At 41.6% G+C, this 27430-nt stretch overlaps 2 protein-coding genes across 2 annotated transcripts in view; one reads left to right on the top strand and one right to left on the bottom strand.

The window, feature by feature from the left end:
- Window positions 1-563: 563 nt before the first annotated feature.
- On the top strand, window positions 564-8831 carry LOC119410497 (P2Y purinoceptor 2-like). Its single transcript, XM_037677377.1, has 5 exons — window positions 564-655; window positions 2701-3050; window positions 7664-7832; window positions 7959-8304; window positions 8383-8831. Exons 2-5 carry the CDS (start codon window positions 2717-2719, stop codon window positions 8557-8559), a joined length of 1026 nt encoding a protein of 341 aa, XP_037533305.1. The 5' UTR covers window positions 564-655; window positions 2701-2716; the 3' UTR covers window positions 8560-8831.
- A 4756-nt stretch (window positions 8832-13587) lies between these two features.
- The window catches only part of relt (RELT TNF receptor), a 19214-nt gene continuing 5371 nt past the window's right edge, over window positions 13588-27430 (bottom strand). The window contains exons 2-9 of the mRNA XM_037678474.1: window positions 26909-27093; window positions 25876-25928; window positions 25333-25587; window positions 22234-22314; window positions 20189-20261; window positions 15872-16219; window positions 13790-13918; window positions 13588-13666 (exon numbers count right to left, since the gene is read on the bottom strand). Of these exons, the coding sequence (XP_037534402.1) occupies window positions 13663-13666; window positions 13790-13918; window positions 15872-16219; window positions 20189-20261; window positions 22234-22314; window positions 25333-25587; window positions 25876-25928; window positions 26909-27093 (1128 nt within the window). The 3' untranslated portion in view covers window positions 13588-13662. The remainder of the gene's footprint in view (window positions 13667-13789; window positions 13919-15871; window positions 16220-20188; window positions 20262-22233; window positions 22315-25332; window positions 25588-25875; window positions 25929-26908; window positions 27094-27430) is intronic.

The following is a 27430-nucleotide window of genomic DNA, read 5'->3' as shown; positions in this document are numbered from 1 at the left end:
ACTCTCACTGGCGTTATTGTTAAGCACTTTGGTAACAGCTTAAGTTTTAAATGTGCTCTATAAACAAAGCTGACTGGAATTGCCTTGGGTGTGCAGTCTAATCTGTACTGGTCTTTTTTCCAGTGCTCTAAACCCCTAACTTGATCTAACATGTTGAGATTCAGCTAAAAATATGAACTTGTGATCAGATGTTTAAATTACCTGTTTTTCACTCTAAATATTCATATATTTATTTGAATACTGTAATGCAGTTATAAGGATGATACTGTGTGTCTTTAGTTCGGTCTTAGGACAGGGCTCATGGATGTTTTTTTTTAGCTGTTAGTTCAATTTTTATTAGGTTTGCACAACAAACCTTACATGCTGATTGACGTGCAGTGTGTCGCAGACGTGAACTGTGGGCCTTCCTGCATCTTACAGCTTGAACCAGTTTCATAATGTAAAACCAGGCATCTGTTTCTTTTCTTTCTTTCTTTCTTTAATAAATGTCCATTTGACAGAGCATCTACTATCTGAGCCTTCAGGGCTGAGGGGAGCAAGCTGCAGCTTGTCAGACTGACACACACCTCAAGCTTCTTCAGCAGCTCAAGGTTCAGACAGAACACTGAGGACACGCCGCTCAGCAGAAGAATCAACGTGAAAACACCCACACGGTGTGAGTAGCACCTTGAGTTTATGACTTTTACTCACCTTTGTGTGCAGCCACTTTTGAGGGAGTATCTAAAGTTTTGTTGAACTTTAAGAAAGTGCTCAGCTTGTCTTGCCATGCTGTTAGAAGAACGTGGGGGGATTTCTGAAGCGGATTGTCTCTGATCTGGTATCTGTTGGAGCTCATTTACAGCAACTTTGAGCCAAGAAATGGGGAGAGAGTGCACGAACAGCTAAGGCGACTTGTTTTTGATTTGGAAATCATCTAATCAGAAAGGAAACAAAAAAGAGCTTCATTTTCCTGACGTTCATTCTGATGAGCTACTAGTAAGTCTGCTTTTTAATTTACACCTTAGCTGTTTCTGCCTGTTTTTTTCTGCACGGCTGCTTTGAACTTGGATTTGTCTGTTGAACTGGACGGACAGAGGCTGAGCGGCTCCTCGCTCTGCATGCTGTTCTGCGAGGAGCAGAAAACACGTCTGGTTTGGGTTAGAAAGTTATTCCTCAGTTCCTTACAGCTGTGAGCTTAGAAAGCTCAGGCATGTGGCGTGTGAGGTGAGGGCTGATTCTAACTTATGGCCGTTGAGAACATTTTGTGAAAACAAAGCAAGTTGTGTAAATCAGTTTCTGAGAACTCACCAAACTGAAGGTTATTAGATGAGTTGTTGGGACAAATGCTCACTCACATCCCATTAGGCCAGAAAAATACATTTTGAATTGACTTGTGAGAGTGTAGGTGCTGTTCTGGGGGTGGGGTGGGAGGCACTGTAGCTTGGCGGTCAGTGCCATGGTCTTGTACTCCTGAGGCTGCAGCTTAGAGTTCGTCAGGAAGGGCATCCAGAAAAAACAGTTGCCAAATCTTTCATGGGAGTTTGCTTGCTGTGGCGACCCCTGCAAAAGAAAAGAGCTGGAGTAAAAACAACAAGTAGTGCTCTTAAGGGTGGTGTAGTGGTCAAAGCTGTCACCTCTCAGCAAGGTTACAGGATCGCCTCCCGGCATGGGGCCTTTCTGGGTGGAGTTGTATGCTCTCCCCTGTGCACACATGGGTTTTCTCTTGGTACAATGGTGTCTTCCCAGTTCCCACAGATGAAAAACGTGCATGTTAACTCTAAATTCTGTGGGTGACGGTGTCAATGATTGTCTGACTCCATGTGTCCCTGTGATGGACTTGCAACGATACACACCTGCCTCTTACACAGTGGCTGCTGCAGATAGACAACAGCTCCCCGCAACCTGGAAAGGAAAGGTGGAGAGAATAATGGATGGATGGATCTTTTACATTATTTGTCACATTTCATTGATGACTCTGAAAACACCATGACTTAAAAGTTTGCTTGAGAAGTAGTAAAATATCTCGTGAACCAGTGGACAGAATGTGTTATCATTGGACGTGTGTACAAATTAGCTTTTGGTGTCAAACTGATCCAAGATGGCCTCCACAGCTGATTAAACCAAGCAAACACAAAAGTGGCTATAAATCTATCCATCCATTATCTTCACCTGCTTCTTCTTTTTTGGGTTGCGGGGGTCACCCACACAGCACAGAGAGAACATGCAAACTCCACCCAGAAAGGCCCCAGCCTGGATTTGAACTGGGGCGACCTGCTCGCTGATGAAGCTGGTGGATCAAAGGTGAAACGTTTCAGCACAAAAAAAAAGAAACTGTCCAGATGACCTGACTGAAAAATGTTGGATTGTATACCTGGATTATTGAGCATGGACTTTGTTGTGTTCAACGAGTTTGACACAACTGTCAACAAGGAAGAGGGCCGGCAATGGAGGAGGGGGCGTGACAAAGAGACCATCTTAGCACCAACATAACTGGTTTGTTCCACTTTGGAGTAAGCCGTTGGGGGAAGAATCAGTTTTGTGTTGTGTGTTTCCTAGATTGATGAAGCCTTTTGGATGGAAGGTGAAACGTTTCAGCACAAAAAAAGAAACTGTCCAGATGACCTGACTGAAAAATGTAGGATTGTATACCTGGATTATTGAGCATGGATTATTTTACTACATATTCTATCACTTAGTCCTGTTTTTATCTTTTTTTCCTAGGTGTTCTTGCGACCGCATGGCTTTTTCTGGCATCAACATGACCAACTACACCAACTCCAGCTCTTTTTGTAAATTTAACGAAGATTTTAAATACATCCTCCTCCCCGTCAGCTACACCCTGGTCTTTGTGATCGGCCTGGCGCTGAACGCCACGGCGCTCTATGTGATCGTGTTCCGGACAAAGCACTGGAGGCCCTCCACCGTCTACATGTTCAACCTGACCATGTGCGACACGCTCTACATCTTCACTCTGCCCTTCCTCATCTACTACTACGCCGATGAGAACGACTGGCCCTTCAGCGAACCCGTCTGCAAGCTGATACGCTTCCTGTTTTATGCCAACTTGTATGGTACTGGAGAGAAACATGACATGTGTTGTGAAATGATCAACCTATTGTTCATCAGACAATATTTATTGTAGGGTTTAAAACATTAAAGACATTATACATATATAAAGACATTATATTTGGCAGCACGATGGCTCAGTGGTTAACGCTGTTGCCTCACAGCAAGAACGTCCTGGGTTCAATCCCCGGTTGGACCTGGGGTCTTTCTGTGTGGAGTTTGCATGTTCTTCTTGTATTAGCGTGGATTTCCTCCGGGTACCCCGGTTTCCTCCCACAGTACAAAAACATGCATGTTAGACTGCCTTCGGGCCCAGGTCTCCCTTGCATAAGAGATCAGTGATCTCAATGGGATTTGCCTGGTTACATAAAGGTTAATAAATAATAATAAAATACCTACTGAATTGCCAAAGTATTTTTAAAAAAGGGAAAACTGATTATATTATATCAATAATGTAAACTTAGTAGCTTTACTGGTTTTTAAATTTGACAGAGTTTCTTACCTTTTCTTGCACAACGTTATAAAATGTTTGAAACATTGATTTAATCCTATAATCAGAATAAGCGTTATTATCATTGTGCAGAAATACAGTGAGATTATGTTCGTACAGTCATCCGAAAGATGGGCGGAGTGCACGTTGCTGCTGCCACTGGAGTGCAGACCCTTTTTTTATTTTTAGATGGAAAAGGCCATGAGGATAGGATAGTGGTATTACAAAAAAGATCTCTTCACATCTTGTCCTATCAGGACACGATTTGAGACATCAAAAAACTCTACCAGCAGCACATTTATAAACACATTACATATGCATTTGATGGCAAGATGGTGAGGTCTGTCCATGAAGCGCTTCCAGATAGACCATAGTCCTGATAAGATGTTGGTGTCAGCCGGTACAGTTCTGCTAAACCTCCACAGAAGTTCTCATGAGGGGTCATGATAGACAAAGCTTGTCCTTAGTTTGCACATGTCCCAGGAGAAATGTGATAAGAAGGCCTGCTTTTGAGGCCAACCAGGGGAGTCAGATTCAGATAAGCCACATTTTTTTTTTTTTTCAGGCAGACTGTTTTTTTCTCATCAGCCTTGAGTTCTGCTGGTACTTTCCATCCAAAATGGCCAGATTAGTGGGTTCCACTGGTCCGTGCTTATGAGCTCTCTCCAAAGTCATCTCCAACATGCTGGCGAGTCCCAGAAGCCGCAGGTGGCCTGTGGTTCTTACAAATCACTTCCATCTTACGGTTTATCTCGTAAATCAGCTAATTTTGAGCACTTGTAGCACGAACCAAACATTCACACAGACTCAGCAGTTTAGTCATGGCCGAAACTGCTGCTGATGTCTTCCTCAATAGCCGATAACATAGGAATCCACCAATGCCAAAAAGGAGAAGCCCTGCTATCATGATTCCAATTAGATAAATATCTTGGGCATCCTTGAAAGACAAAACATAAAGACACATCAGCTTCCAAACTCCTCACGGATCCATGACGTATCCTGCCGCATGAGTCTCAGCGGGGCATGAGGGCTCTCCAGGACCTTGTTGCTTTGTTGAAAAGATTTTGTCGATTGCGTTAAAAGTCCAGCTCACCAGATCCATGACAGTAGTTTTAGTTTCAGAAGATGTGTCATAGGAGCTCTGAGACACAGACAGAGAGCAAAAAAGCAGAAGGAGGACAAGAGAGAGGCTCTGAAAATGTGTCTGCCTTGCACGAGAGCGAGTGAGAAAAAATATACAATAAAGACAATAAAACACGAGCCAAGATACGAGGAACTGAATATTCACCATTAACTGTCCTATAACACCAGTTCGGTACAACTTTCACAATATTCCTTTTGCAATTATGTTATATCTCAGTAGCAGGCATTTAAATAAAGTAAATGACAAGGTACAAAAACAATATGTTTCCTTCAAGTGACTGGACTTTATTGTAATATTTTATACGTCTTTGTTTGGATTTTGACAATTTTTTTATCACTATCGTTCAATTTAAGGAGAAACATGGATTTTATTTGGTCAAGCAACTTAACTCTGAAGTAATAATCAATTAGATATAAAAAGAGTCTTGCTGATGAATCTGTTGAGTCAAAACATAACAACTTGGCAAAAAGCTCATTTTATATAGGATGTTTAAGCACCTTGTTGCCAGCAGTCTGTCATAAATGTACTATTTGTTCTCCTTCCTTTAGCAGAATCTACAAAAATACAGACAATAACACTGACCCATCGTATTTTAGCACCACCTAGTTGATTTCCAAAGCTATTAGCTGAGAACTTCTAACTGATGATTGACTGAAGGATGGTGCACTCCTCAGATTCTTTTTCAGGTTTTTGCAGATTTGTTCTCTTTCCTAAATAAACGTCTTTCAGATACTGTTTATCTGATGAAGACAGTTTTTCAGCCACACACTTTCTTTGTCTTCCACAGTTTTTATTTTTTTTATTTTTGCTTCTTCCTATTTACGCTACACAAAATGCAGTGTTGGTGAGGCCTCCACTAACTGGACAGAAAATAAGTGAAGTTGTAAGATTAGCAGAAGTGGGCCCAGGAATGCAGACTAACACAAGGAGCATTAATATAAACTGCCTGCAGCTTGTAAGGCTACACCGTTAGCAGAAGGATAGCTTAGCTTAGCATTACTCTGACAACAAAGTAAAACAATAAGCCGTTTTAGGCTAGTTGTTTTACTAAGATAAGCTATCTGCTAACAATGTCACCTCAGAAGCTACAGACAGTTTTAGGCTAACTGTTTTCCTCAGGGCTTAGTGGCAAAAAAACAACAACAACACATTTCAGGGAACACGAATTATAACCTGGAAGTGTGAGCGCAACAATGGTGGACTGAAGAGTGATAGACGCTGTACCATTATATCAGAACTATGGAACTTTCTGGAGTGTCCATGGACAACACCTTTGTTGACCTTCTATGCATAAAGTAAGAGTTCTGATAAGAATGGTACAATCAGTCAGTTCCCTCTGGTGAGATGTGTAAACTCTCTCATGCCGAGGTCGACCTGGAACAGCACCAGAGAGAATCCGAGAGTCCTGTAATGATGACACAATGTTTATTCAGCCGGGTCCCTCTGATAGGTCCGCAGACTTCCTTGGTGGGAGGGGAAGGGAGGGGGCGGAGCCTTGATTTACAGTGTCTCCAGGCGAATTGAGATAAGATAGCCAGATGAAACCAGCTGAATAAACTTTGTGTCATCATTTCAGGACTCTTGGATTCTCATAGTCGTTATTCTTGGCCATTCCCTAACATACCTCGAGAATGTTTACGGATCTCACCGGAGCACACAGGCTGATTATTACATCCTTATCAGAACTCTTACAGTGTCCTCGAGAGCATCTATGGACATGCTCACTGCTCTCGCCTCCCCCCCTGCAGAATGTCTATGTCACTATGTGCTTGTTTGTGCGAGGTGTTTTTTAATATCAGAGTTTTTTCTTCTCAGGCTGGAAAAAAACGTCTGATAGGAATTTTTTCGCCTCCAATTCCGACATGTGTCCAGTTTCACTACTTCTTGTCTGTCTAAACAGATCTCACTTGTAAATGAGTCTTCTAGGCTCAATGTGACTTATCTGTCTAAATAAAGGTTGAATGAAAAATAGTCATTCAGGGCCAGCCGGGGACCCAAGTTCAGATAAGCAACAATTATTTTGGGAACAGGCAGAACTTTACTGATTCCTGTCTGCCTTGAGTCTTTGCTGGTTTTCTCGAATCCCAAATGTCCAGATTAAGTGGACAGATGCAAGCAGTCTGACCAGGGCCAAATTTGCTGCCGACAACTTCCTTGTTTGTTGGTAGACCAGGAACCAGCCGAATCCAAAAAGCAGGAAACCAGTTATCATAAATCCAATTGTATTTGCATTCTTGGCGCTTGTTTTCTCGTCCAGAAAAGTCAGCTCGCCTGAAGCTTGTCTTCTTGTCGAGGAAATTTTATCAATTGCGTCGAGAGACCAACTGACCAGATCCATATAAAAAAATTAGGGTTTGGAAAATATGTAGAGAGATGCTCTGAAGCAGTTTCACAGACAGGACAGAGCAAAGCAAAGCAGAGGAGGAGGGAGAGGAGAGGGAAAGCATCCATCCTTGACAAGAGCAAGTGGTCTCTCTTGTAAATGAGTCCCTGAGGCTCAACGGGAACTAACCTAAAGGTTGAATGAATGAAGCTAAGGGACCGTAAGGACAGGGGGTGATGAGTAGAGTGGCTGCAGCTGTGACTGATGAGACAGGGGACAGGGGTAAAAGGGCATGGCAGGCTGACTGGAAAAGTACTGCCTGAGGGAGAAGGGACACAAACACCCAGTGACTAATAAAATGAAAACACAAGAAGCAGAACTAAAAATAAGACTCACTAAACATAGACAATAAACACGATTACAAAAATCTAACAACAACCACAAGAGGAACTGCCAAATAAAAAAAAAAGAAACGAATTTAATCAGAACACATGAAAACCTGCTGATAAAGATCATTTTGAAAGATTGTAACGTCTGTCTGCTGTCCGTCAAAAGTAGAGATGGATTAAAACTTTAGCACAGAACTCTTGCCTGAACATCTGTGTGTGAACGTTGCTGTGATCGTATAAATGATGCATCTGGCTCCTTCTCCTCCTGTTAGGTTCCATTCTGTTCCTGTGCTGCATCAGTCTGCATCGGTTTGTTGGCATCTGCTACCCGGTCCGCTCCCTGAACTGGGTCAGCGCTCGTCAGGCCCGGCTGGTGTCTGTGGCAGTGTGGGCTTGTGTTTTATTCTGCCAGGCTCCTGTCCTTTACTTTGTAAGGACTAGGTAATTAGAACCTTTATATTTACTTGTTTTGCTCTGTACTCGACCTCACGGGGCCTCAGACGGTCCCTCTGACTGAACAGCCACCCTGCTCTCTAACATGTTTCAGTTTCTCGCTCTTTCCTTCAGAGATGTGAACACTGAGCGCATCTGCTACGACACCACCAGCCCGGAGCTTTTCGACGACTTCCTGGTGTACAGCTCCGTCGTGTCGGTGCTCATGTTCGCCTTGCCCTTCATGGTGGTGATGGTGTGCTACGGCCTCATGGTGCGGAAGCTCCTAGAGCCCGGGTGGGGCTCCGACAGGGGAGCTGAAGGTGCGAGGGGAGGCCTGACAGCCCACCGGTCCAAGCAGAAGTCAGTGAAGATGATCATCATTGTGCTGGCGGCGTTCATGCTGTGCTTCCTCCCATTCCACCTCACCAGGAGTCTTTATTACTCCATCAGATACCTGAGGCAGGTGGATCCGTCGCAGGTACGGACTTCCTCACATTTTAATACGTTGCACCAACGTTGAGAGCTACGTGTAAGATGTTTATTATGCGTTCATCAGATCAGCTGTAGATTGCTGGAGGCGACCAGCGTGGCCTACAAGGTGACCCGACCTTTAGCCAGCGCCAACAGCTGCGTGGACCCCATCCTTTACTTCCTGGCTGGGCAAGACGCCCGCAGCAACCTCACCAAGAAAATCAAACTGTCCTCACCGAAACCAAACCCTATGAGCCAATAATTAGCACCATCACTCTGATCCAGCAGCTGGCTCCATCTACAGGAGTGCTACTGCTTCATGGACAAGATCTGCACTTATTGTGCTGGATATTTAACGCCACGAAACACTAGCGAGAGCAACTATCAGTTCTAAAGTCTGAACCTTTCTGAAGAAAGGTTTTGAACAAATCATATCTTAGCTGTTATAAATAACTTTTTATACGAACTCAGTTTGGAAAAAAAAACCCTGTTAAATTCTGATTGAAGAGCTAACGGCTAGTCCGCACAAAACCTGGACCAAAGTGAACAGCTGTCATCTTAAAAACACTTCACTCTCCAAAATAAAAGTGTCTCGTGTTAATGCATTTTTTAATAAAAAATCATTGCTGCCATTTACTTCCTGTGGATGTAGCGCAGGAAGTAGAGCAGTTGTCTTCCACTCAGAGTTGGTGGTTCAATCCCAGCTTCCCCCATCACATACTAAAGCAGCCTCCAGTAAAAAACAGAACCCAAGCTTGTCCCCAATCTGTAAGTCAGTGGGTGAATACAGTGAGTAGTGTCAAAGCAGTATATAAAGTAGTTATTTTATATTTATTTACACCGTGGCTGCAGAAGCTAGCTGTAGCGCCTCCAGACGGGAATATCAGAATATTTCTGCTGGGCCATGTGATGGCAAACTGGCAGTTTTTGTTAAAGTTTATAAGGTAAAATTCCCATGAATCTTTGTGGAACATTCAAGACTGGACCCGTTTTAAGGCGGCAGTGATCCACTTTGATTTTGTGGTCCCACATAGACTAGCCATCCGCTCATCAGTCTGGTCAGTGTTGAACTATTTCTCCAAGCTAAAAGCTTTCTGCAGCAGGTAAGATATTAACTGTTTGATAACCTTCCCACAAAACCCCACTTTAAAGGATCTAAACTGTAGTTTGAGGTTGTTGAGCAGTAAGAAGTCACCTGACAGCTGGAACCTCTTTATGAAGGAGGAGTATTTATATTCACAGCTTTACACGCTGTGCACAAGTTTTCTTTTTTCAGTCTTTTAATAAATTGATTTTGCGTAGATTTTAGAGGATGTAGATTGTTTTCTTATTAAAATCTTTAATTTAATTCGATGAAGGCACTCCGCTATAAAGTTGTAGATATAGTAAAGTTGACATGGCTGAACTACTGTAAGAAAACGAAAGTATTTGACATTGAAGGATCAGTGGAATAAAGTTAAATCATAACTTTAAAATGATTTATTTTGTGCTTGAAATCTGTTGGGTTTTTTATGTTTGGTTTGTTACCAATGTAGTATTTTTGCTGCAGGATAAAAAACTCAGTTAAGGTAAAAATAAGTGTTTTTAGGCAAGATTTTACAGACGTTTTCAGTCACGTGTGTTTGTAGAACTAAGACGCCTCTAAACTCAGTGGTTCTTGAAGCACAGGTCATTAAACACCAAGTAAATGTGCTTAAGATGATTTCCATAAATTTAACAAGATTTTAAGATAGTTGTCCATAACATTTTTTTTGCTACAATTTTTATAAAACAAAAAATAATTCATTATAAATGGGTATTATTACTAATACTGCAACTGAGGCTGCTTGTAATGTTTGTACGTTAACCAGTGAAAACTGGACTCATAATTTCTCTGCTGCTGACATTTTCTGGGTGAGAAGCTGACCTCTTTTAAATCTTTAGTTTAATCTCAGTACCAGATTAAAAAACACTGACATGTCTGTTTATCCACTGCAGTTTCAATATCACTTGCTTTTTAAGTGTTTTTGTGTCTAATTACATTAAAAAAATATGAAAAACCAAAGAAACCAACAACAAAGAAACTTATTTTGTATTGTACATAATTTGCATATTGTACCTTGGACTATGTTAATTGTTGTACTGTAATAAAAACCTCAACCTCTAAATACATCTTTTGTAGTAACTGAAGCGTTTAAATTTTTAATTTGAGGAAAAAGTAACATCAAGTAATCCCATCTGTGTAATCCATATTAGATTAACACAGTTTGCAAAATCAACCACTAGAGGGCAAAAGGTAAAAGGCAAAGTGACACTTTCAGAGGTGTGTGGGATGCCAGGTAGGACATAATTCAGAAAAAAAAAACGCCTTCACATTTTGCATCTTTCACACACACACAAGAACAACAAACCATTTTAAAATACACCTCTTTTTATTTCAATAGTAAAAACCTGATACAGAAATAAATGCAATATGAAATAATATGATGTGGTTTGATATAAATAAATGGTACAAATCTGATGTGAATGTTTTTTTACACGTTTCCTGCAGCAACACGTCAGTATGAAAACAATTATTGATGAAAAAAAAAAGCAAATGATAACATGTGAGTGCGGCTTTAGCCAATAAATATCCTCGTTTCTACAAACGTTGAGATTTTCCTCTTATCAACATAATAATCGCTTCAGCAAATAAGTTAAAACTCTCTGTGATGAACGTGCACACTTTCAAACTCACCAGGATGTAAATATGAATCAAATGAGCTGCAAAACAAACAGCCTCTCATTTGTTTCCTAATTACATAAAACGAGAAAATAGTCTGTTTTTGAGCATTTCTTAAACTTATAGTGATTGTAGAAGTGGACTCTGACCATGTTTGTTTACTGAGGAAAAACACGACATGTTTCATGGGAGCGGGGGCGAGTGCATCACAAACTCAGTTTATTTATCATTTCAGCTTAAAGAGTCAGCAGTGCAGACTGTTTCCCTCATACTTTCTGTGTATTAAAGGTATAAAAGTAAAAGTTTGGTTTTCAGTCCTCTTCCATATTTACATATTTACATTCATTTACACGTTTGTTCTGTAAAACCAAGAGCTTCCTATGTGCTTAGCTTTTTTGAACAGTTCCTGTAAAACAGAACGGTGCTTAAACGCCAGCTGCGCTCGAACATAAGGAGCTACTCTAAATTAAAATCTGGCTCACACAAGAGTCAAATTTAAGAGCTTGAAAGTACCTAAATGAATTCATGCATTGCCCTTTCAGGGGTTTTGAATCTTTCAAGTGTTCAAGGGTTTAAATGGAAATTGTATTTTGAATCCTGGCCTCGTTCACCTTAAATTATTCACAGGGTTAGAGATGCTTGGATGTGATGCCATATCCAGGAAGAATGACTGCTATGTGATCCAGGACGATAAATTAGAGTGAAACGTTTGGCTCTGGTTGTAATATTACAGGTCTAACAACACAAGGAAGAGAAAAGGAGTGATGTGATTTTGAAATGTAACTTAAAATGTCCTCTTGTCCAGACTGCCTTAAGATCACGGGAGCACGTTGAAGTCGGTGCTTGATGTGGATGTCACTACTTCTGTCTGAACATGACACTTAGCAGAAACATATGAGAGGCTCCTTGAGACGTGTAAACACAAGATTAATCTGTCCTAAAGGGCCTCTCATACTTATCATAATTACAGTGTCAGTTGTACAGTTGTCACCTAAGAGACAAAACTTTGTTAACCTGACATCAGTAGAGTGGGCAACAATTTATTTTAAAGCATATGTGTCAAACTCAAGGCCCGGGGGCTAAATGTGGCCCTCGCTGACATCTTATCTGGTCCCCAAGATGTTATTTTAACTGTGAAATACTTTTATCACTTCATTTTTTTCCAGTAATCTTTGATTATGATGTCAAAAGTGCAACAGAGAACATCAAATGAGACCAATCAAACTCTTTTTTGAGGAACCTGCAACCAAGAAAAGACATTTGGTATCGAACCTGACCTAATGTAGATTCTGAAACTGGCCCTTAGTTTGAGAAATGTTTTAAATTTGGCCCTGTTTTGTACGTGAGTTTGACACCCCTGCTCTAAAGCGACATATTTACTCAAATAGATTTAATGACCATGCATGGACGCAGTGTCCCACCTAGGATCTATCATAAAACATCACATCATCTGCAAAAATAGAGATATGAGAGTAGAGAAACAGAGAAATGTGACTCCTGCTCTGTTTAGCTTGTTTAGCAACATTTGCTGCCTGTTTCTGTTGATGTCTTTGTAAATCATTGTAATTTCCTGATGATGACAGGCTTCCATCGCAGTCGCACGCTTGGTCGTACTACACGATTACCTTAGTTTATTAGGCAAACTGTTGGTGAACTAACACTTAAAGAATTGATTAAACATCAATTTTTGGTTTAAAAAAAATGCAACACAATGCTATTTTCCCGCTCCTTTTTTTTTTCTTTCAAAACAGCCATCTTAGTTTGTTTCAAACCAGACAAGGAACAGACAATATTCTCTGTTTTGAACTGATGTAAAAAGCAACAGCCTCCGGATATTTTAAACTCAAATCTTATTCGGTCAATTTGTTTTTTTGCTGGATGACGTTGAGGCCAGATTGGCATATTTTACCCATGTGTGGGATACATTATGACGGATCTGACAAACCGAAAGAACAAGCAGATCTTAACGAGACACACAGGCCCCTCATATGGATTTAACTGAGGCTGTCATATGAATATTGTTCAAGTTGCTTTTTAATCTCTCTCTAAATTAGATGGAGGAATCAGATTCAAGTTTAAAAGATCTAGTGAAGTTTGTGCTGCTCTTAAAACTCATCTAACCTGCAGGTTTTAACCTGAGCAACAGGTCAGATTAGTGGAGCAGCTTAGTTCAAAGTGCACAAACACATTCATGGAAGTGCCACATTCAGAAGGCACTTTGTCGCTGAAAACTCGATTTATTTCTGACGTCTGGTTTTAAATAAGCTTTTTTTTTTTATAGCCATATCTTGTTCAATTTGCTTCTTTGTGGCAGAACTACTGATGGATTCTGCTTGGTTTATTACTGTCGGTAATTTGATATTTTTGCACCACTGCTGTACGTTCACCCAAAGCTTTGAAATGTTTCTGTCCAGCATGGAGATATAGGCTTTCTCCAAAATCATTTCAGCTTGGATCAGGACAGCAAAGCGCCTCTGAAATTTTTTTTTTATGCAATAACAGTTATCATCTTGTCATCACATAAGCAGAAACTCCCTTCTTCCATCAGGAGGAGGTCGAGTTTTCAGTCGTATGAGACCACCTTCGTCTCTGCGTCACAGCTGTCATCAGGAGACGGGTCTTCTTCCACGAGGTAGCATCATCATGCAGCGTCTTTCATTCTCTTCATCTGATAATGCAAAACGGCAAAGTGTGAACGACAAGCTGACTAAAGACATGATATGATTCATGGCGTGAATCTAAACACGAATGAGTTGTAAATGAAAAGTGGTGTGATTTTGTTATATCGTACCTCCTAAAAACTGATGAGGAGGAGGAGGAGAAGGTTTTTCCAGCAAACAGGGAGTTCCTCTTCTCCTGGGTGCAGGTCTTGGTTTCCAAAGCACCCGGTTTGTTCTCAGGTATGTGAGCAACTTGAAACCTTTGAGTTAAGACCAACATATATCCATCGTTACAGTCAGAAAAACTCAGTTTGGCAGCAGAAATATCATTTAAAGTACATTTCATATATTACATCAATATAATAGATTTTATACTTCATACAGCAGATTAAATTAATAAAGATGGTTCTGTAAGTTGTTGAATTATTTTGTGTGTGTGTGTGTGTTTCGCACACTGCTTCTGCATTTTTGCTCCATTTTTTATTACTAAATGATGAAATGTGCTGTTTTTTACCGGAGGCTGTGTGTTAGTAACTGTACAACAATGCGACTTTTTGAATTGCTCTTGATCCAGAAAAAACTTTTAAATGAAAGACATATAAATTCTTAAAATATATACACAGAAGTCTGTTGGAGTCAGTCTCCCCACCATCACAGACATCTATCCAGATGCAGGAAGAGAGCCACCTGCATCATGAAGGACCCCACTCATCCAGCACACACACTTTTTGCCCCGCTCCCTTCAGGCAGAAGGTTGAGGAGCATTAAGTGTAGAACCACCAGGCTGAGGAACAGCTTCTACCCTGAGGCTGTTAGACTCATGAATCTCTAACAATGAAAAAATCGCTGTGATGCCACTTGATTGTTGATGTGTGCTGTTAACTATCCATGCTGCTGATCTCATGCTGCTGATTATTTCATGTTGCTGTGTTCATTGGTCTTCATCTGCTCACACAGACTCATGTTCGTGCTGCTGTTGTTTTTGGCACATTGTTTTTGTACTATTAGTGCTTAGTGTATTCTTAGTTTAGCGAATGTAGTAAATTCTTAGTTCATGACTCGGATCTTGCTAATGTTTTTCTTTACAATTTGCATTTTTGTTGGATGTAACTGGGACCCTGTGGACATAGTTTTGTTCCACCTCATGTACCACATGTGATGAGGATGGCAATAAAAATCCTTGTATCCTTGTATAGACTGAAGAAAATTAAATTACTACTAAATGACTTAAATTAATATTTCACAGATCAGAGTAAACAATGAACCTGTAATATTTGCCATATAGCCTTTTTAAAATATATGCATATTTGGGTTTATTTTGTATCGTTTGTGCTCATATATTAGGTCAGATTTAGTATACAGTAGGCCCTCGTTTATCGCAGAGGAGCTGTACCTTGAAGCCCCGCGATAAGTGAAAAACTGCAAAGTAGTTGTACAAGTAGTTAGTAGTATATTATATATATATATATAAATATATATATATATATATATATATATATATATATATATATATATTTTTTTTTTTTTACCCTTCCCACACTCTTGCAATATTCCCAACAACTGAGCTCTAAACGCTCTAAAAGAGCACAGCATGTCATGATCTCAGCTCTCTGCCTCCGGCTGCACTCTCGGCCACGCCCACTTCTCCGCAGCAGAGCAGAGATATGACACGCTGCAGGAAGGAGCTTCTCCTGCAGTCTGGGCTGCACAAAGGTGCAGCAGGTGCTAAATAATTTTAAAAAATTCTAAATAATTAAAAAATAGTTCTAAATAAAAATGTGTGCGTCTCATCCATCAATCAGCCATCGTGTGTCATGTCCAGGTCTTACTTTGAAAAACCGTGATAGAGCGAGTCCGCGAAAAACGAACTGTGAAGTAGCGAGGGACTACTGCAGTGTATTTTCTTGTAGGTAATGATTTTCATTCCTTTTTTTTTTCTTCTTTTGGCTGCTCTCTTCCTCAGGGGTCGACACAGCGAATTAACTCGCACAAATACTTCCTGACACAACCACAGCTCTCTGTGTGGAGCAGAGAGCTCCTTCTCTAACCTCTGCACCACCACTTTATTTACTATAAACATTTCAAATATTTTGGAGACTTTCCCTTTTTGTTGTGTTTATTGCTCAACTTGTGTATTAATGCAGTTGTAAAGGATGATTCTGTGTCGTGTGATTGTTTTAATAAATCGCTCCTGATCATCAAACAGGACTCACCTCCCCACAGAGAGCACCGTCAGCTCCTCACCCTTCCTCTCCTCTCTCCCATCCACTTGGTCCACTACAGTTTTTGGCACGACGCCCCCCAGGAGGGGGTTCTTCAGCTGGTCAGTAGGGGTACCCAAGGAGGGCAGAAGAAGGCTCTGTGGGGGCTTCTTTGGGTCTTTGAAGGACTCCAAGGGAGGAATGAGAACAGGGGGCCATTTTCTCTGAGCGCAGCGAGAGCAGCGGTACCCGTGTCTGGGGGCCAAACCAGAGAGGCCTGAGATGGTGTGGAGGTGGGAGTGGTGGGGGCAAAGCCTGGGGAGGGAGCAGAAGGTGGACAGTGGAGACAGCATTGGAAACCTGGATGGGGGGAGAAGAGCAGAGGATGAGAAAAGTCTTATTTTCTAAATGGGTTCAGTTTAATAAGGACCCACGGGGACACTGGTGTCACCGCCCTTTTAAAATTGAGAAAAGTTTATTATTAAGGTTTAACATTGACTTTTATCTCATCATGTCCCTAAGTGACATCTACTGAACATCCTGATTCAGTCATGTGACTAGTGAGGGATTCTGGGTACTGATGATGTCATTTTCAAAGTCTTGGTGCATCTGGGCAGCTAAGGTGACCACTAAAGTAGTTTTAGAAACTTTATTTTCTTTTACCAAAGGTGAGTTTCCACTGTTTCAGTGATGCTAATCCTTAGATAACATGTCATAGCTCACATATAACCTGGTTTGATAGCATTTCTAAAACAATTTGATAAAGAATGGGTTTGTCAAATATCGTTGTGACATAAATGTCACACCGGGCAATAAACTCTAAACTGTACCAAAAAAACTCCATATTTGACACAATAAGACTTTTTTAAATAAGTAGTTGTTAAACAAAACTGAGCAATGTTGTGATCATCATACATGTTAAGAAGTTGCAAATAAAAAGAAAATTCTGTGATAAAGACAAAACAACTGTTTAGATAATATATTTCTAAATGCGGAATCAATTTACTACGTACGCCCATTGTGTCATGTCACATTGTCACACATGTCACATGTCACATTTCAGATCTGTGGAGGTGGAGTTATTTAAAAGAAAAACTTTAGAAATGTGTTACATATAATCCATTTGTTATAATTTACAACCCCCATCATTTCCATGAAAGTAGAAATGGGTCTGGGTTCTTATAGCCAGCGTCTCTCTGCTGCGATGGTCCGAGTCGAATGTTCTGCTGTGGTCTCACTGGGTTCTGACTGTTTGTGATTCTGGGACCTGTTTTGACAACCAAGGCTATTTTCACGTGCGAGATTTAGAACTGCATTCCAGGTTGGGACATTATTTCCTGTCCAGCTCTACCCACATTATATCCCCCTCGCTGGCAGTTGCCTCCATGCTTACAGTTTTACAGAGTCCACCTCTGACACGAAGACAAGCACACCTGAACCTGTTTCATATGGGTGTCGTTTGTCCTTCGTGTGGTTCTCCAGACCTGGACTTTCAGGTTTCTGTTGCTTCCTGTCGTGAGAACAGCTCTCATGCGGGAGTCAAAATAAAGAAAAAAAATAAAGAAATTGTGAAGGTTTCTAGATGTCCATCACAACTCCATGACTGTTCTGAATGTTGCCTCGTGACATTTTGGAGACTCTTGTGAATCTCCAGCAGTCGCAACCTGAAGTTACACCCAGTCACAACAAGTTGGTGACTGCCAACAACCCAGCTGCTTCTCATCCACCCTCAGGGCTTGTGTGAAATCATTCAGAACTGTTTCAGAACAGGATTCACTAAAATACCATTTTCTGAGCTCAGATCAGTGACCCAGACGCTGCACAACTCCTGACAGGTGCACACGAAGAACAGAAATGCTATTTGCAGAAAGCGGCCTGTTGACATGCAGCTCATCAGTTTTTAAAGCGGACGCGCTCTGAAAAAGCTACACAACACATGGGAGTGCGTTTGCACAGAGCCTGGCACGCCTCATTCCTGATTCTCGCAGACTAAGCAAAGTCCGAGTGCCACACATTTACAAGAAAGTTTGGAAACTTTTCTGTGCACTGAGTGACGAAGAGTTAAACAAACACACTCTTTGTGTTTAAATGTGGAAATGTAAGAACTGACATCTGAAGCTGGGCTTGTTAACGTTTATGTACTTTCACTATCACAGTACAGTGAGTATTATACTGTAATAAAGAAAGCACACACAATGGAATGTAGCTGTGTGTCCTCGCCATACATTGTACTAGCTCTTTGTGGGGGGGGCCCATATAACCACACACACACACACATGCATGCGCGCTTTTGAAACGTTTCCAGAAATACAAGTGAGTGTATGTGTGTCAGAATGTTCTCGGACCTGTGTGTGTGTGTGTGTGTGTGTGTGTGTGTGGTCCTGTTGAGACCTCCCCACTATTGTCTGTGTGACATAAAAACTGAAACCAACGAGAGCCCATTACCAGGATCTGATCCCGTTAAGGCCGTTTGTCTCCCGAGTGACCAAAGGTTTTTTTGTTTTTGCTAACATAACATTTAAACTCAGTTTATTTTTCTAAAAACCAGTAGAGTTTACTTTACTTTACCAGTTTACATGAAGTATAAATCATTATGCAGCTAAATTAAGTCACATCCTCTGGACGGTTTCTTTCTGTTGAAACGTTTCATCTTTCATCCAAAGGACTTCGTCAGTCTGAGGAGCCACAACAAATTCAGTCCCATAAGTGGCTTACTCACGTAGTGGGCCAACCATTTTGATGGTGATAAGATGGTTTCTGGAGTCCACCTTCTCCCCCGTCGACTTCTCTGAGGCAACCATAGCCAAAGTGATTCAAAACATCAAAGTTCATGCGCAATAATTCAGGTAAAAAATCCACGGATTTGGATTTTTTTACCTGAATTATTGAGCGTGAACTTTGATATAAATTGTTATGTTTTAGGTAACTTGTAGTTTTATATTTAATCAAGGGCCTAACATTCCTTGCAGGCGTGCGCGTCACCCGCAGCCTTTCGTGCCAGTTTAAAACTGACATCGTCTTGAAACAACAGATAGAGCAGGTTGGATAAAATCTTGCAAATAATGTTCAACACACGCGATGAATCCATGAAACATCCCACACAGTCAGGTAACGCAGCTGTTAATCATTCTCAGCTACCAGCACACTTTCATCTCATCTGTAAAACTGACTGAGCTGTACCTATCTGTGCACTGGTTGTTGGCTGTGGAGTCCATCTTTAAATAAATTGACTTCCGTAGTTAACCAGTTATATATTCACATCCAGCAATTTCTTTCTGTCCAGGAATTTATGAGCTATTTTGCTAACAGACAGACCAGCAGAAAAACAAAACTTTTACTGCCTCCTTTCTTCCACACGAGGGTTATTGGGAATTAAACAGACTTATTGACTGAGGAGTGAAGCTGCTGCACATTCAGTCATGCTTCATGACTTCATGTCAGATAGAAATAAGTTTTAAATGATTCACGAGTCATCGTTTCTTGTCTTGACTTACATGTATATAGTTTTCCAAGCTGTCTGACTGTAGAACAACCATGGAAGCACAAGCAGAAGCTCTGTGGCCTGTTCACGGTCGTGTTGAGTTAAATTTGAACCATGTGGACGACTTTAAAGACGCAAGCTCCAACCCACCCGCCAACCACAGCTACGCTCCATCGTGTAAGTTTTAATGCTCCGAGCCACGTGACAGCCAGAGAGCTGGTGAGACGGACTGGAGGTTTACAGTTTATGACTCGACAGATGTGAGGACGCCTCAGTCGGTCCTGAGTCACCGCCAGGCGTCAGACTGCAACCTCACACCAAGTCGGGACAAACAGCCTGACACAGGTCAGGAGTGCAGAGGTGGCTTTGAATCAGGACGTCTCTGTTCTCTGAGTCTGTGACCTCAGATTTTATGATAAACTCAAGAGCTGCGGTCAAATCTGGTTCCCCAAGATGATCATTTAAATGTAAAATATTGTATCTCCTAATTTTTTTTCTTTAAAAAACTGATAAATGCATAATTTAGTGTAGACTTCTCTTGCTAGCTGGCTAACTTTGAAGCCAGAAAGACGGCTGGATCATTCTGTCATTTTTGATTCTGATGTGGAAAGAGCGATGTGAGCAGAAGGTCAAGTGACACAGATCAAACTCTTGTTCATGAACCTGCAACAAGAAAAGATATCAGGTGTCTGACTCGAGTTGATGTATCAGCTGAAAGTGGCCTGTGGCTCCAACAAAGTTTTTACATTTTGGCTCCTTTTGGTAACTGAGTTCAACACCCCTATGCATGCATTGCAAAGGATGTGTGTGTGTGTGTGTGGGGGGGTGTTTCTTCATGGATTACGTACTTGATTGACGATGCTTTGCTCGTCTGTTTGCTCTCATACTCGAGCAGCAGTTCCTCCAGCGCTGCAGCATTCTCTGAAACACACGATGGGATTTATTGATCACAAGGAACACACTGAGAATGATTCGTTTCTGTAGTTGCAGCTCAGAGGATTAAAAGAATCAGTCTTTTCTCATGACGTCACCAGACCATGAACAAGTTGAGCTGAAAACCTACACATTAAAACTAACAGGAAACGAGTATCACGACTGCGCTGTTTGTAAAGCTGCAGTTTATTTAACGGTGCCAAGGCAAACGCATCGAATCACCCTCGTTACTATTTGATTAAATCTAAAGTGTATCTTTTTATGCAGCTTTGAAATAAAACATGCAAAGTATACACGAGAACATGGCTTGGCTGGGAACAGTGTGCAACAGTTTGTGGTGGTGGTATGTCAAACCGTGTAAATTAAATTTGAACCAAAATAAGCTGTAAGACAAAACTAATGGAGCTCACTGGGATTTGGGCAAACACTTGGAAAAACGTAATCCTCTTTAGAGATCTGCAGCTCGGGCGTACTTTAAAGAGGGAACGTCATTCAATGTTCAAGTCCCAGAAAGTTGGACATCCCACGTCCGAAGTGGCACGTTGATATTTTTAACCATTGTCATGAAATCACAGTTGAAGTTGTTCCACAGAACATTCAACGGACAGCTGACCATGGATCACTCGAACTTTTTGCTTGTTTTCTAATCTTTTGCAATCAACTCTCTCTACTCACACAGCTTTTGGGTACTTATACAAATTATACATCAAAACATGGGCACTTCTGTCTTCTTTCATCCAGTGTGTCTCTCACTGCTGTAGGACAGAGTTTTCTCTCAAATTCCCACAGAATGCAGAGAGTGCACCCAAGCTTTCACAGATACAGTCATTTTGTAGCTCATGATATTCTTCTCTAAACTGGAAGTGAAGTGTTTTTTAAAAACCACATTATGGTGGCACTAAAGTGTAAATGAACAACATTTGAAATAACAGAATTACATTTGAAAAAAAAAAAACACAACATTTGAAAAAACGGAACTACACTGAGCCAAAGTGGAAGTGACCAAAGTGGAAGTGACCAAAGCGGAAGTGACCAAAGTGGAAGTGACCAAAGCGGAAGTGGCCGGAATCACATTTGAAAAAACGGAATTACATTAAGCCAAACTGGAAGGGGTGTTTGTGTGTGTGTGTTTTTACTTTATTAACAACATAAAACAGAACAACAGAACAATGTAGGGTACACTTTGGAGTAAGCTGTTGGGGGAAGAATCAGTTTTGTGTTGTGTGTTTCCTTGACTGATGAAGCCTTCTAGATGGAAGGTGAAACGTTTCAGCACAAAAAAAAAAAAGAAACTGTCCAGATGACCTGACTGAAAATTGTTGGATTGTATACCTGAATTATTGAGCATGGACTTTGTTGTTAATGTAGGGTATACACACCACTTTCAGTTTGGCTCTATGCAATTCAGTTTTTTCAAAAGTAATTCCATTTTTTGCAAATTTGATTCTGGCCACTTCCGCTTTGGCCATTTCCGCTTTTGCCACTTCCGCTTTGACCACTTCCACTTTGGCTTAATGTAATTCTGTTTTTTCAAATGTTGTTCATTTACACCTTAGGGCCACTGTATAAAACACTGTAGAAATATAAAAACAACCCGTGTGTGACCGTCAGAGTCTTCTGTCACTCACTGTTTAAGAATGTCAAAGATCTGACTTGTAGTTTTTACACAGTAGCTGATTTTTTTAAGCATTGTTCGCAGTCTGCGTCTCATTAACTCGGCAGTCAGGGAGCGACAGACACATACATGTGGTTACCATGGTGACCAACACTGAGCCACTGGCAGCAGCTTTAACATTTCTGTTGATCTTGGCTCTATTTTCTCTTCTCATGCAGTTCATACGCCACTTGGGCTGCAACAACATGGGTGTAAAATGCCATCAAGACTCTTTGGCTAATTAAAGCCGAAATAGCTTAAATGTTTCCCACAACTTCGGCTCGTAAATGAAGGTTTGTCCTTTACCTTTCTTCTCAGTTATGAGGCGGACCAGAACGCTGATGGTGTCTTCATTCAGGTCATCAGAAATGTAAGGGCAGCTGTTACCTACAGAAAGATAAAAAGACAAACAATAACATAATAAATGCAGCCATATTGTTTCTATCATTGTCTTCTTGAATCATTTTCATCTTAAATGCCTTAAATGTTATACAGTTTTGAAGGTGTGGCATGCTGAGTGTGATTACTCCATTATTTAGTCTCATTTTACATAAAGCCCAGCTTTCCCAAAACAGAACGTTTGCGTGGACGACTGTTGGGACATTTGTACAAGCAGCAACTTAGAATAGATGTGCCTCCACGAGAGCTGGTCCATCCCATAATAGAACAGCAGCATGAAGCAGCTGAGCGGAGGCCACAGGGAGGTGGACCACTCAGCAGTTATGCTGCGGCTGACAGTGATGTGACAGAGTCGCTGTGTGTCTGTGGGTCACAGTGTGTCTCTGTGCACTGTGGAGCTGTGCGTATTATTCCGGTCTCTCTGCATCAGCAGCACTGGCCGTTGTCGAGCCGTAACAATAGCTCCGTCTCCACAGTGGCTGTTGCCATGTGAGGATAACAGATCCACAGAGTGGCTCTCTTTCTCTTCCGTTCTTTCCTTCAAACAAAGTCATGAGTTCATGGTGAGGTTGCTGCTGGCAGCGACGAGGCTCTTGGTTTCAGTTTCCCTGTGCTCCAACACATCAGGGCCAGCCTCCAGTCTTTCTCTGGATGGATGGACCTTGATTCAGTTTGATTTTAGGCCTGCAGAGCGAAGCTCGCCTGGCAGTAATTTATCCTCTCGGGTCTCCCCCACCATCCCCCATCGGTGGAGACAAAGTGCTGAAACAAGAAGTTCCTCTAACCGTATTAGCTCAGTCTGCTCGAAGGGTTTGAGTGACGGTGTGCAGTAATGGGAATGAAGGAGGGAAGGCTGTCTCATTATATATGTTTTCAATGCTGCGCTGCAGTCTGTCCATCTGACACCTTAGACACTTCAGCTCTGGAAATACAGGAAGTCAGTTTGAACAAGCGGAATGCTGATGTCCCCATGTTTGTAGTTTTTGATATGAGGGATTTCTGAACTGAAGCCGATCAGAGAATTCAAGCAAACCTTAATGTTTTGGTGCAAGATATACATGTGAGGAGGAGTTACTTTATGTATAAGAAGAGAGGTAGTTCTTCTTTTCTTGTATAAGGTGGAGCAGAGTGATGGATCCTGGCGAGCAAAGAGAACAAGTTTTCCACCACCATGTGCAATGGCGGAGCCAGGGGGTGGACAATGGTGGCCTTGGCCACCACAGATTATTCTTCAGCTACCCCACCTCCCACCGCAATCATTTATGGAAACTACATTTTTAAGCAATGTAAAACTAGAAAGCATAATTTTCTCAAATGATAGGGGTGGCTGGTAGCTACGGCGGCAGCCATCTTGTATTTTGATGTGGCAACTCGGTTTTTCAAATGGATTCTTTCTTACGCTTCGATGCAGCCACACACCAAAAGGAAGTCGGCACTTTTTTCAAGTTATTTCACTCACAACGTGAACAGACGGATGGACAGACGAATAAAGGGCATTTTCCAATTCCCCCTCTTCCCTCCACGATGGGGAACGTTAAAGACTGAGCAGTCCATGAAGACGTTATCACCTACTCCTTGAGAATGGTTGTCTTATGATCAGAAATGATTCTGTTGTTCTGCAACGTCATGTGCAAACTCCTTCAGTGTGTCACACAAAATATGTGACATGAAAGACTTTTAGTACTGCCACATGAAGTTTTAACTGAACATCTGTCAAATTTTGTTTTTCAGTTATCATTAACTTTAGTCCCTGAAACCTGGGTATGCAGCAAACAAACAAACAAACAAACAAACAAACAAACAAAACGGACTGAAGCAGAGACGAGAGCAGACAGCACTGAGTCACAGGAGAGACAAATGAAACAGAAGACAGTAACAGAGAGCTCAGGAGCCACTTTAATAATTGATCTGGCTGAGAAATGAGAGATGGATGGATGGTGTTGTGTTCAAATGGGGGGGGGGTAGACTGGCTCAATGAAGAGGAGAAAAAGTGAAGTGAAGGACTTCAGGAAGTTCCCCCAGAACTAAAAAAAAAAGCAAAAACCTCACTGCTGCATGAAATCTTTCATTTCAAACAAGTTCTCTGACTTCATTTGGCGATTATTTCGATTGATCTTATTGAACAGTCATATTTGGAAATCCTTTGGGTATCTGTAGCTTTTAATTTGGTATTGTTTGCCCCTCTTAAACTTATATTTCATGTTTATCTTTTTAAAACACTTTAAGTTACACTGCTGTAGGAAAGAAAATGAAGTCAAGCTGTGCTGAGAGAAAACAGACAAACCCTCTCTCCATCCGTCTCTCTGTGTTGTGAACGAGATAATTTGAAAAACAAGTGAGGCAACGACTTCCATTTTGGTGTGTGGCTGCATTTCGGTGTAAGAGGGGTTCCTTGTGTAAACGAGGTTGCCACGTCCAAGATGGCCACCACCATATATATATGTGTGCGTATGTGTGCGTGTGTGTGTGTAAACCAGCCACCCTATCATTTGAGGGAACTATGCCTTGTAGTTTTTATGTTGCTGAAAGGTCTTATTTTCCTCAAATGATTGGGGTGGTCTGTGGGGTAGCTGACAATTAATCTTTGACGGCCATGGCCACCATTAGCTACCCCCTGGCTCCGCCCTTTGCACTTGGTGGTGGATAAAAGACCTCCCTTTGCTTTGCAAGATCCTGATGACTGTACAACACTTTGGTGAACCTCAGTTGCTTCAAATGTGCTACTGCACATAAATCTAAGGCTGTCATCATTGAATCCATCACAGCTGAGCTACTCCCAGGTGGAGCAGTGGGCAGCTGTGTAAGCACCTGGGGAGCAGTTGGGATGTGTCTTGCTCAGAGACACCACAACACGTGGGCATGGCTGGGGGTCGAACCACAAGTTTCTGGTCCCAGGTCAGCTGCCCTACCTCTACCCCATCTCAGGCCCCGGAAGATAACGCAGTCCTAAAAGTAGTGGGTGGTATGTATTAGTACTTCAAGGTATTTCTTCTCCATCTTCCTCACCTTCCTTCTGGGGTGTGGCACTCTCTTCGTCTCCTCCCTCCTTCTCAGCGGTGCAGTTGTATCCCTTCTTCTTCAGGATGTTGCAGATGAGGATCCCCATCAGGCCCATTATGCAGAAGACAGGCACCAGAGCAAAGACGGCGTACTCTGCTGTCTTCTCCTCGGCGCTGCGCACCACCGTGCTGTTGGCCGGTCCTCCTGTTCCTCCCGACGGGCCTTTGTCCACCGTGCGGACCGCTCTGACGTGAACATCTGCTCGGAAAATAAAGGACAGGAGAAAAATAGGGATGACTCTCAGCTACTACCACGGCAGGTTTTAGCTCAACATCTGTAAAACTGACTGAGTTCCAGCCATGTTAGTGTTTGATCAGCTGTGGCGGCCATCTTGAATCAAGTTGACCTGTAAAGTTGATCCGTTGACGACACGCTCGGACAAAGTCAAAATCACTCCGGCTCCATCGTTGTCTTCAGCAGCGAGTGAAACAAACCCAAACACAGGGAATGGTCTTATCCTTTTTACAGAACAAATGAAGAGAAGCTTACTTTTCACACAGGGTCTTTGGCTGGAAGTTTGTTCTTTGACTGAGAAGTGAAACCTACAGATGATGGGGGAGAACAGAAAAGTTCATGAATGGAGAGAGATGGGTAAATGGACCAACGTAGCTGTGCTCCAATCGTTGTGAATAAATACTGAATTATACACGAATTTCTGTTTTATTTTGTCCTGAAAAAATACTCAAGTCTTCTTCAGGGCAAAAGTTCAGGAGCTGTCGAAGCTCAGATCTGTTGCTCAGATCACCAAACAGGATGAAACACTGAAGGCTCATGTTCAGGCTGCTGTTTAATATACTGTATTATATTACATTATAAGTATATCCTAGATCCTTATATACTGTTTCTCTTTATACTTTATATTTTTGATATTGTTGGATGTAACTGGGACCTTGAGTACACAGTTTTGTTCCACCTCATGTACCACATGTGATGTGAATGACAGTAAAGAAACTTGAATTAAAGAGTCTAAAGCAGGGTTCTGCAACCTTTATGATCAAAAGAGTCATTTTTACACCTTCGTTCACTAAATTAAAAGTGTTCAGAGCTGCAACAACCTGCTGCAACAGTGATTATCAACTGGTGGCCCATGGGCCACTTTAGGTTTTTTTGGAGGAGATTTTTGTGGTCAGTACGGGTGACATTATAAAAATATCTAATGATTTTTAACATTTATTGATATTTTTACAATTTAAAACAAATGAAAAGACCAGATTCTTGTAAAGAGGGGGAAAGTTGTTTTTAAATAATCAAAAAAAAATAAAAATAAAACTATGACTGCAGATCTATGCAATTTTTTTAAAAAGTATAGAAATAAAGCAAAAAGTTAAAGTGAGTATTTGCAAAAGAAATGAAAACAGCTAAAACTAGTACATTTTTGTTGTTTGTATGAACAATAAAATTCAGTTTTATGTTGGTCAAAGCTTGAAAGAGCCGCTACAGAGGGACCCAAGAGCCGCATGTGGCTCCAGAGCCGCAGGTTGCAGATCCCTGGTCTAAAGAGACACCAGCAGACCATTCTTACCCAGGCAGACAGCCGCCACAGACCGAGTCTGAGCTCCAGGTGCCAGAGACTGCAAGCTTTCTGCCGAGGTGCTCGCAGGACGTGTGTGGACGGCAGAGTTCAGAGTCCAGTGCATCAGAAAAGCTCCCCGATACGCAGGCCTGACAGTGCACCTCCTCAGCAGGACTCTGGATCTGCACACAAGGCTGAGGAGAAAGAAAACACGTCTGAACTCTGAGAGGAAGAACTGGAAACAAAATTAAAAAACCACCTAAGCCCTTTCTAGAGTAGCCTAATGGATTAGTAGAAAGCAAGGCATCTGTTTTATGCCTCCACCTGATGCACTTATCTGCAACGATTACCGTATTTTCCAGCATATAAGTCGCTCCAGAGTAAAAGTTGCATCAGTCAAAAAAAGCATCATGAAGAGGAAAAAAAACATATAAGTCACGTCGGCATATATGTCGCATTTATTATGCATCACCACTGACCCGTCATATTTATTATGCATTTATTATCTGTTTATTATGTGTTTATTATCTT

This window comes from Nematolebias whitei, chromosome 6, assembly GCF_014905685.2.
Source record: "Nematolebias whitei isolate Nwh7 chromosome 6, NemWhi1, whole genome shotgun sequence".
In the NCBI taxonomy this organism is placed as follows: domain Eukaryota; kingdom Metazoa; phylum Chordata; class Actinopteri; order Cyprinodontiformes; family Rivulidae; genus Nematolebias; species Nematolebias whitei.
The sequence above is the reverse complement of the archived record's forward strand: the minus strand, read 5'-3'. Positions and strand labels throughout refer to the sequence as shown.